Below are 19,090 nucleotides of genomic sequence, written 5' to 3'. Positions count from 1 at the left end.
ACAAAGTAAAACAAAAAACAAAAAAAAAACCCTAAGAGTTTAAGGGGAAGAGGTAAAGAAAGGAGACAAGCACCCTGACATTGCCATCCTATGCATCACACTCAAAAGTAAGCCCCATTAAGTTGAATGGGACTTACTCATTCTTACTTACTTACTTAAGTATAGAATTGTATCCTGTGTCTCTTAAATCCCAATTCTCTGTGTGAGATGTTTGCCCTAGTTATAATGAACACACTGCCCCACTGACTGCACCTATGTACTTGACTCTGAGCAGAATCAAAACTGCTATATTAAGACTATATGGGCAAGATTCAGCTAATGACCTCGACTACCAGAAGCCCACTTCTGTGATGGGGCTTTCCAGTCACCACCTCCCACGCCCTGAGGGAATCCCCCAGAACAGCATGAGGAGGAGAAAGGGGAGCATAATGTGGCTTAGGAAGGAGCCAGGGATTGCTTTTGAGTTCTCTGATTTCAAAGGGTTGTCCTTCCAGGCAATGTCGGCATGTAGTTTTCATGCCTGCACCCCACAGTACCACCTGATTTGGAACATGTTGCATGACGCGGTCCTTAGTTAATAAAGGCTATCATCTGATATTATGAACTGCAAGACTAATTGTAGGATAAGGTGCTTCTCAAAGTCAAGCAAACCTGCCAGAAAACAAGTTGTATTCTATTTTATCAAAATGTTAGGAGAGATAGGTTCTTACCAGTGATGTAGCATGTGACTTGTCTGTTCTGTTCTGAAATATCATTGTCTACAGTTCTAAGTGTGGTGATCATTTGCCCAGGCTCAGCGTTCTCAACCACGGACCCTTTGTAGATTTCAGAGGTGAACTGTGGAGCATTGTCATTTTCATCAGTTATGGTGACCACCACAAGGGCTTGAGAAGAAAGCTGGTGTTTCCTACCATGGTCTGACGCCACAACAAAAAACTGGTAGGTTTCTTGAACCTCACAATCTAACTCTTTAAGAGTCATGATCCAACCACTTTCACTGTCAATGGTGAAGAGCTCTCTGATGTTGCTTGGTTCTGATCCTAAGCTATAACTCACTTGCCCATCGCTTCCAGTATCTTGATCATTGGCAGTGACCTGAATCACAGTAGTTCCTGGTGGCATGTTCTCCATTACAAAGGCCCTGTAAGGATCAGCCTCAAAAATAGGCTTGTTGTCATTGACATCTTTTACATGGATGTTGATGGACACCAAAGAGACCAAGTCAGTATCCTGGTGTGAGCAGTGAGCCAAAACATCAATCTGGTACCATTTCATCTTCTCATGATCCATTGCCTTCTCAATAGTCAAGGCGCCTGTTCGTTTATCCAAAGCAAATATCCCCTCTTTATTGCTTTCGGCAGTAGTACCTTTCACCAAACTATAGATGACAGGGTCCTCTGCCACAGCACTAACTGATCCTATTTCGGATCCCTCTGGGAGGTCTTCAGATGCTGAGAAGGTGTATAGTGGCTCAGAAAACCTTGGCAAGGACACCTCCTTTGGAACAACTTGAAGATTCACTGGAACAACAGAATTCCAATTGGGAGGTCCTGCATCTTCAGCTTTGACTTTGAAGTTCACTGTCCTGTTTTCTAGCCTGCGGAGACTCTCTTTGACTTGAACAACTCCAGTTGCAGTGTTAATCTCAATCACATCCTCTGCAATAACCTCCTCCACTGAATCAACAGAGTAGGTGACATCAGCATTCACTCCTTCATCAGCGTCATAAGCTAGTACTTGAATGACTGGTGACCCTCTGCTCACATTGGACTGGATAGACAAGATGTATTCAGAAGCTTTGAACTGTGGCGGGTTGTCATTTTCATCTGTGAGTATGATTTTGACAGTGCAGAATGCCACCTTTCCTCCCCCGTCCTTGGCCATGATTTTAATTGCAACAACTCTTTCTGTGGAATTTTCTCTGTCCAACTTCTGCAGTGTTTCAATGCGTCCCTTGTCATCTATTGCAAATTTCTCTTGGCCAAGCTTGTTTATGATGGTGTAATCTACGGTGCCATACGGGCCATCATCTGGGTCAGTGGCTAGCAATTCAATCACTTTGGTTCCAACCTTGGCATTTTCAGCCAATACGGCTTCATATACATCCTGCTGAAATGATGGACTGTATTTATTTACATTTGTGGTATTGATGTATACTGGCACTGTGGTTTTAAACACGCCATCTGATGCAGAGACTCTGAGGTTGTAAAAAGACTCCAGGTCCCTTTTGCAACGATTCAGTGTGGAAATGATTCCAGAAGTGCTGTCAATGGTGAAATGCCTTTTCTCATTCCCTGAAAGGATTAGATATTCCAATCTATGGGTGTCCCCGCTATCAGGGTCAAAAGCCTGGACTTTTATCACAACATGGCCACAGGGGACCATTTCGCTCACATTGGCTTCATAGTGAAGCTGACTGAACTTGGGTGGGTTGTCATTGATGTCTAACACACTGATCACCACAAGGGCTTCAGTGCTGAGAGGAGGCATTCCATGGTCTGTGGCTCTCACTCTAATGCGAAATTCATGGTTGGCTTCATAATCTAGAACCTGAGTTGTTGTTATTTCACCTGTGCTGGCATCAACATTAAATAACTTTGACACGTCTGAACGGTCTTCCAAGATCTGATATGAAACCACTTTGTTCCTCCCTGAATCTCTGTCAGTAGCAAGGAGCTGTATGACGGGGGTCTGAGCTGGCAGGCCTTCGGTGACTGACGCAGTATAAACCACCTGAGAGAATTCAGGAGGATTGTCGTTGATGTCCTCAACCTCTACTTCTACCATTGCTTCTGAAAAGGCACCCATTGCTGTGTCTGTAGCTCTGACTGTAAAGGCATGTTTTGTGTCAGATTCATAGTCTAGTTGGCTGGTGACCATAAGCACACCGGTCTTGAAGTCAATGTTGAAATGTTTAAGAGCTCCTTCTTCCACAATGTTGTATATTAAACGCAAGCCTTCAGGGCTCCGAGCCTGGATGTGGAGAACAGACGTGTAGAGTGGAATGTTTTCAGGCACTTTCACAGTATAGAAGAGGCTTTGGAAGAGAGGGTTGGATTTGTCCCTCACCATGATCAGAACCTCTTCTTCAGCATACAACGGAGGTTCACCGGCATCTCTGGCAATGACTTTTAGTATGTATTTATTCAAAGTTTGAAAATCAAGGGGTTTCTTGAGTGAGATGTCCCCTAAGTAAGGGTCAATCCGGAAATACTTGTAATCTTCTGCAAAGGAATAAAAAATGACTCCATTATTCCCCAGATCCCAGTCAGTGGCAGAAACCTGAAAGATGACATCACCTGGCTCAGTGCCGTCCTGCATAGCTATATAATATGGCACATTTTCAAAATGGGGTGCATTGTCATTAATGTCGTCCACATAGATTTTGAGCATTGCTTGAGACACCCTTGGCGGATTTCTAATGTCCTTTACTTCCACTGCAATATCATAAGTGTCTTGAGTTTCACGATCAAATTCTACGCCCTTGGTCTGTAGCACTCCTGAAGACTGGATCACCCTGAACTTCTCTGTGCCATTCATGATGGAGTAGAAGAGGGGTTCATTCAGTTGATTCCCAACGACACCAAGAGCAACCAGAGTTTGGATATCTGTGGTGTTTTCCTTCACTGTTGCTGTATATAAATCTTGATCAAATTTTAAGGTGCTGTCTTGTGGTTCAATAAAATTAATCCTAACCATAGCACTAGCTGTATATAAACCATCTCCAGCTCTAACTGTGAGTTCATGATAGCGTTCTAAGGTGGTAGCATTCAGCACAGAGATGAGGCCAGTTGTTGGATGAATGTAGAAAACGTGATCAGGATTCCCTTCTACTATACTGTAGGCTATCTCTGAGTCCGCATCTTCTGCATGTACGGTATAAAGCTCCATCCCGTGATGGACAGGAAGCCCTACAGAAAGTTCATAAATATCTTTTGTAAACACAGGAGGACAATCATTAACATCCTTGATATAAATGGTGACCTCAGTGGGTTTGGAAGCAAATAAATTGGGTTTCCCACTGTCACGCACATGGACATTGAAGTGATGAACTGGGACACGCTCATAATCAATTTCTGCGCAAGTAGTAAGAGTGCCCATGCTTGGATCAATTTTGAAAAAATCCAGTGCCTCTGGCTGCAAAATTTCATAGACCAACAAGGCATTAGAATCTCGGTCAGCATCTGACGCATGAATCACAAGCGGCGCATTGTTTTCATCCATAATCATACTTCCCAATGGAACGTTCTCATTGATCCGGCCAACAAAGGAAGGCTTAGAAAAGATAGGCACATTGTCATTCTCATCTATTACATAAACAAACACCAGAACATCCATAAATGCTCCGGCCATATTGGTGCCACGGATTTTCAGCTGATAAGATGAAGCCTGCTCAAAATCTAGATTCCTTTGTGTTGAAATAAGGCCAGATTGATAGTTGATGGAAAATAAGCCATCTTTATCTCCTTCTTTTACTTCATAGGTAACAGATGAAAGGCTCGTGGCTGAAACAAGGATGACAGGAGAGCCAATAACAGCAGATTCACTGATCTCTATAACGTACTCCTCCTCTGAAAACTGTGGAGGTGTGCCACCAGAGGGCTTCATAAAAATGTTCACAGTAGCAGAGTCCTTCAGTTGTGGAAACCCTTGATCTTCTGCCTTTACAGTGAGAACAAATCTCTCTTGCTTGGTCTGATCTAGTTTCTGAGACACTGTAATAATTCCAGACAACTTGTCTATAGCAAAGAAGTCTCCATTGTTCCCTAAAAAAAGAAAGAAAGGCTCACATGAAGAATGAAAAACCACCTTTAAATTGCTGTTGTGTTTATTGGTTTTCGTCACCCATCTGATCACCCACCTAACATGTACCCATTTCATTTATTAGGAGATAATTGCTCTTAAAAACACTTGTTGATGGGACCCACCCCCCAATTATTTTCCCCTGAAACTTGTGCTGTTAAGACAGTACCATATATATATGTATATATATGTATATATATAAAACAGCATTTCTAACAGTTAAAATGAAAGGCTTAATAGTCAGTTCTGATCTACTTTATTTGGAAGTAAGCCATTGCTTTTTCAGTGGCGCTTATTTCTGGAAAAGGACTGCAGCTTTAGGGACAAATAGCCTTACTCAACAGAGCATAATGGGAAACAATGCCTTCCCTGGCAGGCTACACTTTATTTAAAGAGATTTAGAAATGTGAAACGGTATTAGCCGTGCATCAATTCAGAAAGTTAAACAGACTTTCATGCTACACTTAGGAGCTGCTGGCTTGGAGATGCAAGGCTGTGAAAACCGATAGGGAGCAAAGTGTGTTTGTGTTGCACTGCAAACCAGAGACCTGAACTCAAAGAAGAAAAATGCTCATAGAAAAAAAATCGCAACTCAGATTCGTTCAACACGTTGGCTAAAATGGTGGCCCATTTTTATTTTTAGATGTCACTTCTGTCCAGAATGAGCAGAGTGATACTGACCTGCTGAACATTTTATGATGTGTCCACATGGTGGGGGCGACAGGAGAATGAATGAATGAATGAATAAACTATAGTGCTTTGCTGGCTGGCATAGCTGAGCAAACAAGTGCTAAGAAAAATTTCCAAATCATACAAGCCTCATAAGATTGGTAAGCAGCAATTATTTATGTGCCTTATGATCTCAAGTGATTAAATTATGGCTATAGCAGCTTTTGGAGTATATTTGATATAACATCTATTGTATTAATGGAATTGATTATTTAAAGTAGCATAACCTTATGGTTTTAAAATGTTTATACATGGTATATTGAACCCATATGAATTATTGTTTTGTGTGTTTGGCTTTGCAGCACTATGTATAAAGGATGAAGGATATATATACTGATGAAGGATATATTTGGAAATGGGTGCTTTATGCTAGCTACTCCGCCTTTTTCTTGCTCATTAGCATTTGGTGCTGAATACACTATTATTCATATAAACTGAAATTTCAAATCAGCCTTTTTGAGCATGTTTTTGTCTTTTTTTTGCTTTACCAGGCAGAGAGCCAAGGAGCAAGCAAGCAGTGGAACCTACTACTGTACTCCTCTTTCTTACAACCCCTGTAGTTTAGGCCTGAATGAGAGGCAGGTAAACAATCAGGTTGTAATGGTGATGAGAAGGAGCAGGTCTTGTTGGTGGGCTTCCACCTGTGGTGTGTGCCCTTGGCAGATGAACAACCATCTGACTCTTGACTTGATGCTGGTTCTGCCTACTAATACAATGGGAATGTGGTCAATGAATTTGGAGCCTGTGGTTAGACATGGGGAACCCAGAGACACTGTCTTCAGCACACAAGATGGAAAGTGAAAGGACAGGGGCTGAGAAAGGACACGAGTCCTGCAGAACCAGGTCCATCTAGCCTAGCATCTTGTTCTCACAGAGGTCAACCAGCACATTCATATGCCAATCCACTCCAGTTCATGCAATTTTCTTGCTCCTATTAGTCTTGCATTTATAGCACACTGGGGAAAACCATATTTAGCTAGCACATGCCATTACACTCAGTATTCAGGGAAACACTTGCATTCATAGGCAGCTATAAATTGCTCGAGTCCCTTACCTGCCTCAAGGCAGTAGTGGATTTCAGCATTCACTCCTCGGTCTTGATCCAGGGCTCGGACTTGCACAACCTCTGTGCCTATTGGGGCTGCATCCAGAACTTCCGCCTTGTAATGGAGGCTGGAGAACTGGGGAGGGTGGCTGTTGCAGTCCTCTACGTGGATGACAATTCTGGCAAAGTCTCGCTTGACCGGGACTTCCTGGTCTCGCACCTAAGTGGCAGAACAGGTGGACGTGTGAATGTCAGTCTTAGAGAAAAGAAGGCATTCATTGCAATGTGACACTTCCCAGCTGCAGAATGCCAAATGGACCTGGGGGAAAGGGACAGTATGGACTTGGCATCGCAACCACTCTCATTCATTTGGATGAACCCGTGAGCCACACCTCAGTCTCCTGATTCCAATGAGTAACTGCATGCAACAGCAACAGAAAAAGACTCCTGCCCTGCAAGTGCATCAACTCCCAGTTCACTGCTGTTCTGCTCTATGTGCACCTACGTGGTGGAAGGCAGGGGCAACCACAGACATCTAGTTGGCTGGTGCTGTTGCACCATGTCCCAATTGGAGCTCAACCTCAGGAGCCAATAAGAGCCTTCATTTGGTGGGTGGGCAGGGCTTGGGCGTGGACCAGAAGGAAGCCTTGTTGGAAGTGGATGTAAATAGGAGCCCTGGGCTGTGGCTTCAGCACTCAGTGTCATCACCAACTTCCCCTCCCTCCCTCCTACAGTTTCAGGATGTTCTTTGGTCACTGGGTAAAAAGGTCGCAGTTGGCCCATGACTGTGAGGTTATTGCCTTTCCCATAGCAAGAATGTATGTTTGTGTATGTTTATCTATTCCTTACTGTCACATTTTTTGCAGGGAAGGGCATTGGTGGGGATCCATAACTTATGAGGGGACTTGGGGAATAAGGGGTATTGGGCGTGGTGCTTAAGGTCTTCACCCTAGCTTGGGGGGCCATGGCCAATGGCCATATATTGGCACATACCCCAGGTTGCCATCTCGGTGGCCCTTGGCATGGTGGGCTGCATGGTGGCCTCAGCAGTTGGAAAGGGTGGTGGTGGGCTGTTCTTCCCAGCAGACAGATACTTACCCCACCCCAACCCAATATATTGACTGTAACCAATAAAGTAATGGCCTTGCTTAACCCACAATACTATCTTTGTGTTTCGGTCATTGCACCCTGACACAACACCTAGCTGTGCACGGCAACAAGTACATGTTGAATGAAATTGAGAAAAACTGCTGTAAGGCACTCCAAGCCCATGGGATAAAGTTGGATATAAATCAAATAAATATACAAGTTGCTTTCCTGTGACTCCCATACCATGACTGTCAGGGTGTGCAGCGACATGGATTGCGAATCAAGTGCTTCCGCCATCATGAGTGTGCCACTGCTTGGGTCCATCTGAAAAAGCTTCATGCTTCTGGGATCCACGCTGCTCTGAAGGGTGTAGATCAGTCCTTTCCCATGGTCCTTGTCTGTTGCACGGACCCAGGCAATTTCTGTCCCGGGAGGCGTGTCTTCTGGAATGTGAGCCTCATATTGATACTCCAAGAACTTGGGGGAATGCTGGTTAATGTCAATCACACGGATATAGGCCTGCAAGAGTGTAGGGAGAACATATGTAAGAGAGAAGGCAGGGTGGGGGCTGAAATGATGAGGTTAATTCTTAGACAAGGACAGCAATTTTGACAGAAAACTCTAATGTGGTTATTTTTTGTAGCTTTGGAAGTATATTCAGCATGCCAGAGTTAGCAGGCTTTGGACGTGTGCTCCCTGCCATGTGCATAAATGCATATCTAAAACATGTGCTCCAGAGAGCTTCTATGCGGTTTTTGTCAATGACTTGATGTGAGTCCTGTTCTAGGCTTGAGGTCTTTGGTGGACGACTTCTGCTCTGGATATGTCCTCCCTGCTGGTTTCCCATAGGCATCTGGTTGGCCACTGTGAGAACAGGAGGCTGGAGGTGATGGGCCATTGGCCTGATCCAGCAGGTTCTTCCTATGTCCTTATGTGGGCTTACATGGCAGTGGGACCAGGTGACATAGGGCCACTGTTTTCATTCCCCACCATGTCCCCAAGTGACGATACTTCAGGGGCATGGAATTAAAAGTGCAGTGAGAACTGCTTGTGATGCCTGTCTGGAAAAGAACATCAAGGGGGCACAGGGCAGGTGTCAGTGGTGGGCTCTACCAGGGTGCCCAGCTTGAACGAGATGACACTATATCTGAAGTGATGACCTCATGGAGGAAGGACCGCAGCTCAGTGCTAGAGCATCTGCCTTGCATGAAGAATTTCCCAGGTTCAATTCCTGCCATCTCCAGGACTGGGAATGTCCCATCTGAAACCTTGGAGAGCTGTTGCCTATCAGCGTAGACCATACTGAGATAGATGGACACTGCATAAGGTAGCTTCTGATGCTCCTAAAATGGCATGGGGCATCCCAGCCAATCATTTTGAAGTGTAGGCAAATGAGGCTGAGGATTATGAAGGATAAGAATAAGCAACAGCAAGGGGGACTGAAAAACTCAGACACCATGAATGTTTGGTGATAATCAGTTTAGCTACACTGGATGTACATACTGTTTTGAAGCAAGCACTAGAATTTAGAAACGTATGTGGTGTAGTTGCACTTCTGCTTATTTCATCCCAAGAAACTAACAGAATAAGGACAGGAATGACATGGTGGGGAAAGTGTACAATATATCAGAAGCAGCCTGGCAACGTATTTGCAAGAGCCTGGAAACGTATTTGTAACAGGAAAAAATAAACCCATCCCTAAGCTCGCTGTCAAATGTTGCAAAGAGAATTTGGCAATCCCTGTCTATTTGATCCAATTGTTTTTCATTGCAAACCGCATCTTGGAAGGAGACGACCTGATGCAATCGCCTGCTTTCTTCAATGAAATCCAACTTGCCATGATTTTGCAAGAGCAGGTTCACCAACATACCCAGCAGTGATTGTCAATGCCAAAGTAAACAGAAGAAAAGTTCCTGGAGGCCGGGATTGCATGTCAGCCAAGGTGTCAGAAGATGACTCTTAGTGGCAGCAGAACAATGTTATAAAGACGTTGAAAATACCATCAATCTACTACTGAGTCACACTGAAACAGCACCCTCAGCATCTGCTTCCCACCATCTCCTAGGTTTTACATAACTTTAGTGGCTATCAGTAAAGCAATTATCAGATTAAATCCTGCTAAAAACCTTGTTTTCCCAGGCAAACCTCTACATATTCACTTGTTGGCAGGAGTGAAAGGTGAGGCTACCTACCTGTTGGGAGACAAAATGCATGTCTACATTATAAATATCAGGTCACTTTTGAACTCATTAGCTGTCATGGCTACTGGCCAAAGACACCCTGAACAACAGAGATCACAGATCTATAGCAAGTAATTCTCAGTATCTTGACAAAAGTTACAATTCCCAGATTGCTTCAGAGAGACTCTGACAGCTAAACCAGTAACAAAACAGTTTAGACGTGCCTTCGGATCTTGTATTGACATGTGCAAAGGAAAGAGGTGGATTGGTGGAACCATTTTTGGTCCTCACCTTTCTCCTGGACTTGATAATAGGCCTTACAAATGCTGCCAGTTATGTGCAACAGGCAATTGCATTAGATGCAGAATTATTCTGAATGCTCAGACCCTGGGACATAGAAATCTGCCTTACCCTGAGTCAGACAATTGGTCCAGCTAACTCAGTATTGGCTACATAGGCCGCCAGCAGCTCTCTGGGATTTCAGGCAGCGTTCTCTCCCAGGCCTACCTGGAGTTGCCAGGGATTGGTAATGAACTTGCCAATTTAATGAACTTAGGAAGCCTCAGGGCTTCCTCTTCACCATGATTCAGATTCGGGATTCAGTTCCTGGCCACACAGAGAATACTCATCAATCTCAAATGCCTGCCATAATTATCTCAATACATATCTTCATGTGGAGATGTGCTGAAATACAGTGTCATGGATGATGTGGTTGATCTGGATGAATGAATAAGCCCTTTGTTGTTTTGGGTCAAAACTGATGTGGTGCAGGAGACTGTCATCAGCTCACCCTTTTAACATAGGAAGCTACCTTATGCTGGGTGAAACCATTGGCCCATCTAGCTCATTACTGTCTACATTGACAGGCAGCAGCTCTCCAGGGCTTCAGGCAGCCCTACCTGGAAATGTCAGGGATTGAATCTGGGAGCTTCTACATGAAAGCAGGTGCTCTAAGCTGCAGCTCTCTTCCATGTGGAAGCTCCTGGAGATGGCTTAGTACAGCTCAACACAGCAGCACAATGACCAGGTAAGAGGAAAGGGACTGCAATCTCCTCTCTGACAGACTGCATGTTTGCTCATTTACATTAAGCAGTGGTTAGGCTTAGCTTGCGTGCAAACTGAGTCCCTGAGTCTCCAAGTACTGTACCACAGTTGGCCAGGATCTGCAGAGGAAGGAATTTAAGAAAAAGTGACACCTTTGATAAGTGTTCTTATCTTTATTTTTTTTGCTGTGCATTGAGAAGAATTTGAGCATTGAGTTTGGGGTGTTTTCCCCAAGTGAGCTTGCATGAAAGACGATGCCATTTTGCTAACCTACACAGGCCAAATTGGGAGCCCCTTATAGCACCTTATCCCCCAGTCTTATGCAAATTCAGCTGAATCATGAATTTTTAGCATTTTGGTAAAGTAATTTTTTGAGAGAACTCTATCTGTGTATGTTCTGATCCTAGGTTCTCATAAAAACTCTCCCTGAGAATACAGAAGGGTTTGGACAGGGCTTTGTGGATGCTCACCTGTGTCTTGATGATGCTCGATCCATCGGTGACCTGCACTGTGAGGTTGTAGTTTGATCTTTTCTTTGCATCCAGGGTTCTCGCAATAACAATGCTGCCAGTGCTCTTCTCAATGTCAAAATCCATGTCATCATCACCACCTTAGAGGAAAGAGATAACTTAAGTAGATAGGGTAGGAGTTATGATGGAGGAGGCCAGGTGTCTGAGTAACATCATCTCCCCGGGCAGGCAGGGATCCAAGAGGGGGGAAAGTATCATTGCAGCTGGTAGCATTTGCAACAAATAAAATATATCCAGAGGCAGGCAGCAGAATAGCAAAAAAGGTGGGTGGAAAACCTCTGTGAAAGGCTTCTATTGTCCTCATTGCATCTTTGTTTATTTCCCCTAAGTTTTGCATAGGCTTAAGCATGCAATAATGCCTAGTTTGTTGTTGAAATGCTATACAAGGTGAAGGGAGCTGAAATTAACCAGTGGGACACAGAAGGGCATGTTCTGTTGAAAAGAAGGACTATTGGGAGAAATTGGCAGGGGAGAGGACATTTGCTGGCTTTGCTTCAAGGTGTGATGCTTAAACCAGTTCCCCTCTCTCTGTTGAGACTTGCTTCAATTCATGGATGAGTCCTGGGCAAGGACAAACATCTGTAAGATTTGCAGTGGAGCAAGCCACCCCAAAATAAGATGTTTTGGAAGCCACTGCAGAGTTCTTGTACATTTCCCCACCATTAGTTACAATTGGATAAGGACTTAAATAATGCACATTTAGCATCTGAAGACTGAAATAAGACAGAAAAACCCGCAGCTTTATTCTCCAATAGTCCATAAAGCTAAAGAGCAGGCTGCATAGATGATGAAAGGTAGTCAGAAGCCAGTGATTCTGGCATGAGCTTGAGCAACCTGCGGCCTACCAAATGAAATGCCGCTCACCACCAACAATAATGACCAGGCAGAGGCTGCAAAATTGCGAGGTTACCTGGCAGGCCACAATACCCATTTGATGGGCTGCTTTCAGCTTGGAGTGTCACAAGTTGTGTAAGGCTGACTATGATAATCTATGGGTTATTCTCCAAGCAAGGTTTCTTAGAGCTCTTTGTGTGACTATACAGTGAGTTAGAGAATGTATCCTGCTTCTACACTAGGCATCATCTTGTGGAATAGTGATGCTGTGTTCCCTGACATCTGCATGACATCATGAGCGAAACATCCTCCCATTTTTCTCCTTTCTCTGCCTCACTCCATCCCCAGAGCTTAGAAAATACAACTTTTCAGTACAATTGGCTAGCTGCACAATCTTTTCCTGCCACATAAGGCCTGTATAGACTGCTCTATTTTGTCCACCATAGTCCACCTCTTTTCTCTGGGAATCAACTCTGTCATGTTAATCCTTCCGTTTCCAAATAGCATTTCCTCTACAGCTATTTCTCCCCCCACCCCACCCCCCAAAATATTGCAGGCATATGTTGAGGTGGGAGGGGGATCATGATCAGAATGGGAGTGATAGTCCATACTACAGTCCTGACAAATATTCCTTTCAACCAAGATGATCAAGGGTCTGCAAACCAAGCCTTATGAGGAATGGTTGAGGGAGTTGGAGATGTTTAGCCTGGAAAAGAGGAGACTGAGAGCAGATATGATAGCCACCTTCAAGTAGTTACAAAAGTTGCATTGGGGAAGGGCCATAGCTCAGTGATAGAGCATCTGCTTTGCATGCAGAAGGCCCTAGGTTCAATCCCTGGCATCTCCAGGTAGGGCTTAGAGAGATCCCCTGCCTGAAACCCCAGAGAAGTGCTGCGAGTCAGTATAGGCAATGCTGAGCTAGCTGGACCAATAGGGAAACTTCCTATAGTCCTATTTGTGTTTCAGAGATTTGAAAGTAGAGTTCCTTGAAGCAAAACAGCAGCAACTGGGAGGCTTTGATGGAGGGTCACCATGGATCTATTGTGTCATGGATAGAGCGCAGCCTTGATGTAGGAGAGATGGGAACTACTGTGGTGCCTCGGGTTACATATGCTTCAGGTTACATACGCTTCAGGTTACAGACTCCGCTGACCCAGAAATAGTACCTCGGGTTAAGAACTTCACTTCAGGATGAGAACAGAAATTGTGCTCCGGCGGTGCGGCAGCAGTGGGAGGCCCCATTAGCTAAAGTGGTGCTTCAGGTTAAGAACAGTTTCCGTTTAAGAACAGACATCTGGAACGAATTAAGTACTTAACACGAGGTACCACTGTACGGCCATTTTTAAGAAGCTGTAGTTTCTGTGATAACAGAAACAGTTTCACAGATAACAAGGGGAAACTAAGATGTTATTGTATGAGTTCCTGAAATGGTGGAGCAAAACTATATGGAGTAGGTAAATGTAGTTCTGCTCATACAGGCCACCTGAGTTGACACGTGAACACTCCTGGCTTGGGTGGCATTGGAGAAAGTAGTAAGCCTCCAAGTTTAAAAAACTAAATTTCAAATAAAATGAGGCAAGTAGAGAATATGTCAGAGGTGGTGAGGCACTGGTGGTCATCAGTGATCTCATGGGTAATAAGCAATTAGGGCCTGTTACATTCACAAAAGCCTATCCCACAATAGCAGTTCCAACAACTATTAATGGGGGACCTGGGAAAGAATCTTTGGTCTGAGTACTCAGAAAAATATGTCCCTAAGGGAAAATGTGTTTGGCTCTCCTGAAGTAATTTAGGAAGAGCCAGGAATGAAAATGAGAGTGGATCAGAGGCACCAAGATTTTAAAGAAACAGTGCCTTTACAGAAAAAGGAGCAAAGGGGAAAGGGATGGGGCCAGACAACGTCTGGAAGAAAATGAACATGTAGAACTATTTGAGCAGACAGGTGCGGACATTGTCTGGCTTGCATTATAAATCACTTGAGCAGACAAGTGGAAGGGAAGGGCGTTATAGCGCCAAGAGAAACTTTTGGCTTTGGAACTCAAGGGCAGCTCTATGTGTGAACTCGCAATGTCCTCTGCTGTGACACTAGGGAAAGTCCACACTTTCTGGGGAAGCCTAGTCATCCGGGGATAGCTCAGTTGAGAGTGCATGAGACACAGGATCATGGGTTTGAGCCCCACGCTGGGCAAAAAAATCCTGCACTGCAAGGGGTTGGACTAGATGAATCTTGTGGTCCCTTCCAGTTCTACGATTCTATAATGCTAATTGGACAGTTGCAGAAACAGACCATGGCTGGGGAACTAAAGGTCCTCCAGATGTTGTTGATTCCCCATCCCTACAGAGGAGCCCCATATACCACTTTTTCCACTGCCTAAAGCAGAAGGCTGCATTCTGTTTCCTTCTCACAGAACTGTTGTGTAGATAAAAAGAGAGAGCTACATATCATGTATGCCATCCCAACCTGAGCTTCTTGGGGAATGGAGGGGTGTAAAACACAATTTCTAAAATAGAAAAGGAAACTCCGCCAACACTAGCTTGAGTATGCCAGCCAAACAAGGTAATGATTCAGGGCAAAGGATTACCCAGACTCACTGCGTGAAGGAGGTCCCATATTGTAAACAGTGTCTGATTTAGGAGAATAGATAAATACTGAGATTAAATTCCAAAGAAAATACCTGCAAGGGGACACAATGCGGGCAGACTGTCCCACACAAAAGTAAACTTTCCTTAAGCATTGTCAATTCTGTACTGTGTTGATTCTTGTCCTGCCTTCATTGTATTTGTACTCTATTATCCATGCCCAACTGCACCAGGCACAGAAGCATTCCTTGGAGGTGCCCTGAGAAGGACAATTCTTGCAGGTCTGCAAACTATCTGCCTTCGGGAATGGCTTCACTCAACAGAGGCAAAACAAAAACAAACAAACAAAAAGCCCCAAACTAAACCTTAAGTCTGCAATGTAATGCCAGGAAATAAGAATTACGCACTCACAGATCAGTACAGCTGAAAGATACATCAAAGATCAGTCAGATGTGCAGGATACAAATGAAATGATCTTGGCACCTAAGAATTATTTCAAAAATCTATGCATTCCTGAAATTCTACCATTAAATGTGCATGAAAACCTACATGAGCCTGGGGAACATCTTACAGATGTTGCAATATACTATGAAAAAGGTAAGCCCCCTTCAGAACCATGAGTTCTTGAAGATGGAAGTAGGACCACAGTGGACACCCACTCGTGTCCCAATTATTAATCCCAGTGAGGTCCATATCTCCAACAAAAACAAAAATGCATTGATCATTACACTGGAATATCTAACTAGAATGGGTCACTCTTAACTCTTGCAAAAATATACAGATGAGATTTGTATCTTTAGACATCCTTCTACATAATGAAAGCATAGGGCATTTCCTAATAATGGGGGAAAATAGAGAAGAATAGGAATAAAACATAATAGATTTTTATCAAGGGAATTGCTGAGCATTCATAGCAGCTCCCTACCAACTTAACATTTAAAGACTTTCAAAACCCCTTGTGGTTTCTCTCTCTCTCTCTCTCCTGTTGGTTTGTTTTTATTGCTGTGGGGAATAGTTATGATTACCACATATTTCCTGTGAGCTGCAAAGATGTGTTTTTGCCCGTTTGCAACACAAGAATTTTCATTTAAGGTTGGGAGAGTGCCAGAAATGCCATTTTGCAAAGTGCGATGGGTAGGTAACGCAAGACCTGCACAATGCTTTATGTGGGACAACTGCTTGAGTCAGCCTCCATGCTGCTCCTTGCCAGCGCCAAGGCCTTGACTCTAATGTGCCTGCCATCTAAAATAAACAGCCTTTGTTCGCTCGGGGCATGTGCGTGCCAAATATCTGGGGAACCGAGGCAGCGTTTTGTCAGCCCAGAGTCACCCTCAGAGCTCATTTCCCAGCCGCATGCCACTCACCTGTGATATTAAACCAGAGTTGGCCGAGCCCAGCCTCCACGCTGATCACTCCCACCATGTGGTTCACTGGGTCTGTTTCCATGACAGCAAAGTTGAAATGAGGCTCATCAAAAGTCAGAGGCTCTGAGGACGGGAGGGGCTTAGGGATCCAGTTGACATGCAGCCTCACGCTGGAAGAGAGTGGGGGGCTCCCACCATCAGTAGCCTTGACCTGACAAGAGAGACACCAGCTTACATGCAGTGGAAACCAAAGTTGCTTTTGCCAATGTTCCGAGTGAGCCTAATAGGACAGGACATCAGCCTTTCATGGTTCTATTGCCAGAAGCACCACAAAGTGGGCAGCCTGCAGTTGCCTTTGCCTTCCTTCAGCTGGTAGGTAAAGTGTACACCTGGATGGCATCCATTTGCTTGCCCCTGTTAACTTAGCAGGGTTCATGCAATACAAGAGTTCGATAGGATTTCTTTGGCAAATGTAAAGCTGCTGACTTTTGTCAAGTCAAGCCTGCAGAGCTTGTTGCTCAACATACAGAGGAAAATAAGGAGACCCCTGCTGGACCTGACCATCTAGTCAAGTGTCCTGCTGCCCACAGTGGTCAGCCAAGATGCCTCCAGGAAGTTCACAAGGAAGGATTGAAAATAGCAACCCTGTCTTGCTACTCCTCCCCAGTAACTGGCGTCCAATGATGACCCACCAAACTGCTCTTGGACTACCCATGCAAACTGAAGAAGGTGATGGAGTATTTTGTCTTCTGCAACATACGTGTTGCTGTTGTTTCATGGCAGGTTTGGGCTAAATAGGTTTCACAGGTTCTTGATGTAATTATGTTGCCCTGAGATCTATGAATGAAGGGCAATATACCAATGAGACAACAACAACCTGAATACCCTCTTTGACTACAAGGCTCTTAAATACTCAAGCAAAAAACTACTGTCTGCCTCCATCCTCCTTAACTTCCTATATCTCACTCACCGTCAATATGTTGTACTCCTGGACAGGAAAAGCCTTTTTGGAGAAGACCATGCCTGTCACTGGGTGGATGCTGAAGACTCCGTCACTGTTTTCTTCAAGGCTGTAAGTGACTTGGCAATTCAGTCCCTCATCCCGATCTGTGGCAATCATCCTGTAGACTGGCAAAGGAGTCTCAGATCCCGTTTTCTGTGGTAGATTAACCATGAAGAACTTCTCGGAAAACGTGGGAGGATTATCATTGACATCTGTGATGTGGATTACAACTCTACTGGTGGATTTCAGAGTTGGATCCCCATTGTCTGAAACAGAGACCTATAAGGAAAAGCCAACAGAGTATCAGATCTGAAGCCTCGAGAAAACAGTTAATGCTCATGAAACCCAGATGTTTCCCTGCTATGGCAGAGGAGAAGACCCAAGGTCCTCCAGATGTTGCAGGATGCCTGTAAGCATAACCAATGCTCTGGGATGATGAGAGTTGTAGTCCAGCAACATTTGGAGGATCTCCTAATATCTGACAAAGTCTTCTGGGAGTGGTTGAAGTGTTACAATGTGTGGTTTGCCTACATTGAGGGTTAAGGGTTTTATCCAATGCTGCTGTCACATTCAGGCAACAGACTTCTGCTTGCTCAATGGAACCTGCCCCTGCTTCCCCTCGAGCCCCCTGTGTACCCTCAAAATCTGCTCCAGAGCATTGGGGGACCCTTTTGGAGCATGAAAGGAGAGGAGAGGAACAGGAAGTCCTGCTGCGTGAGGAGAAGACCCATCATGCAAGGTTGGGTACAACCTTACAGAAGCTGCCTTACATTGAGTCAGACCATTGGTTCATCTAACTCGGTGCTGTCTATATAGACTGGGAGTGGTTCAACCCGGTTTCAGAAAGTGGAGATGCGAGGACTTTCTGCATGCACAACACTGAACGGCAACCCAAACAGTTTGGTGTGCATGTGTTAGGTGGAGAGATATTAGTGAATCAAAAACCAGAGACCACTCATGAAGGTGTCATCTCAGAGATGCTGTCCAATACAAAGCATTCTCTTTTGCATTGACTCTTACCAATAATGAATCTTTGAGCAAGCTGAATATAGCTCATTTGAAAGAGCTGCTGTTTGTAGAAGCTAGCCTGCAAAATGGAGCAGATTCTCTCAGGCAGCAGCCAGGAGCTAGTAAGTTTAAACTAATTCTGGGCTGCATCAATAGGAGTATAGCATCTAGATCAAGGGAAGTAATAGTTCCACTGTATTCTGCTCTGGTCAGACCTCACCTGGAGTACTGTGTCCAGTTCTGGGCACCACAATTCAAGAAGGACACTGACAAACTGGAACGTGTCCAGAGGAGGGCAACCAAAATGGTCAAAGGCCTGGAAACGATGCCTTATGAGGAACGGCTAAGGGAGCTGGGCATGTTTAGCCTGGAGAAGAGGAGGTTAAGGGGTGATATGATAGCCATGTTCAAATATATAAAAGGATGTCACATAGAGGAGGGAGAAAGGTTGTTTTCTGCTGCTCCAGAGAAGCGGACACGGAGCAATGGATCCAAACTACAAGAAAGAAGATTCCACCTAAGCATTCGGAAAAACTTCCTGACAGTAAGAGCTGTTCGACAGTGGAATTTGCTGCCAAGGAGTGTGGTGGAGTCTCCTTCTTTGGAGGTCTTTAAGCAGAGGCTTGACAACCATATGTCAGGAGTGCTCTGATGGTGTTTCCTGCTTGGCAGGGGGTTGGACTCGATGGCCCTTGTGGTCTATTCCAACTCTATGATTCTAAGAATGCCAACTGGCCAGATGGGAAAAGGGTGGTGGTGATGGGGAACAATCTGTCTGAATTCCCCCTGCTTTCTTTGGAGTTATTTGGTAGAAAGGCAAAGAGAAAGAAAGGATGAGGGGCATCTTATGTTGTGTGCTGGGATCTATCCAACCTCCGCTC

The 19,090-nt window shown here is 44.6% G+C and overlaps 1 protein-coding gene across 1 annotated transcript in view; it reads right to left on the bottom strand.

Moving 5' to 3' along the window:
* Window positions 1-19,090, bottom strand: part of FAT2 (FAT atypical cadherin 2) — a 105,616-nt gene that overhangs the window by 30,294 nt on the left and 56,232 nt on the right. The window contains exons 5-10 of the mRNA XM_081181101.1: window positions 17,169-17,480; window positions 16,199-16,409; window positions 11,361-11,500; window positions 7,910-8,185; window positions 6,587-6,797; window positions 711-4,766 (exon numbers count right to left, since the gene is read on the bottom strand). Coding sequence (XP_081037227.1) covers window positions 711-4,766; window positions 6,587-6,797; window positions 7,910-8,185; window positions 11,361-11,500; window positions 16,199-16,409; window positions 17,169-17,480 — 5,206 coding nt within the window. The remainder of the gene's footprint in view (window positions 1-710; window positions 4,767-6,586; window positions 6,798-7,909; window positions 8,186-11,360; window positions 11,501-16,198; window positions 16,410-17,168; window positions 17,481-19,090) is intronic.

Source organism: Podarcis bocagei (genome assembly GCF_964188305.1).
Source record: "Podarcis bocagei genome assembly, chromosome: 2".
NCBI lineage: Eukaryota > Metazoa > Chordata > Lepidosauria > Squamata > Lacertidae > Podarcis > Podarcis bocagei.
This window is presented reverse-complemented; position numbering and strand designations above follow the sequence as displayed.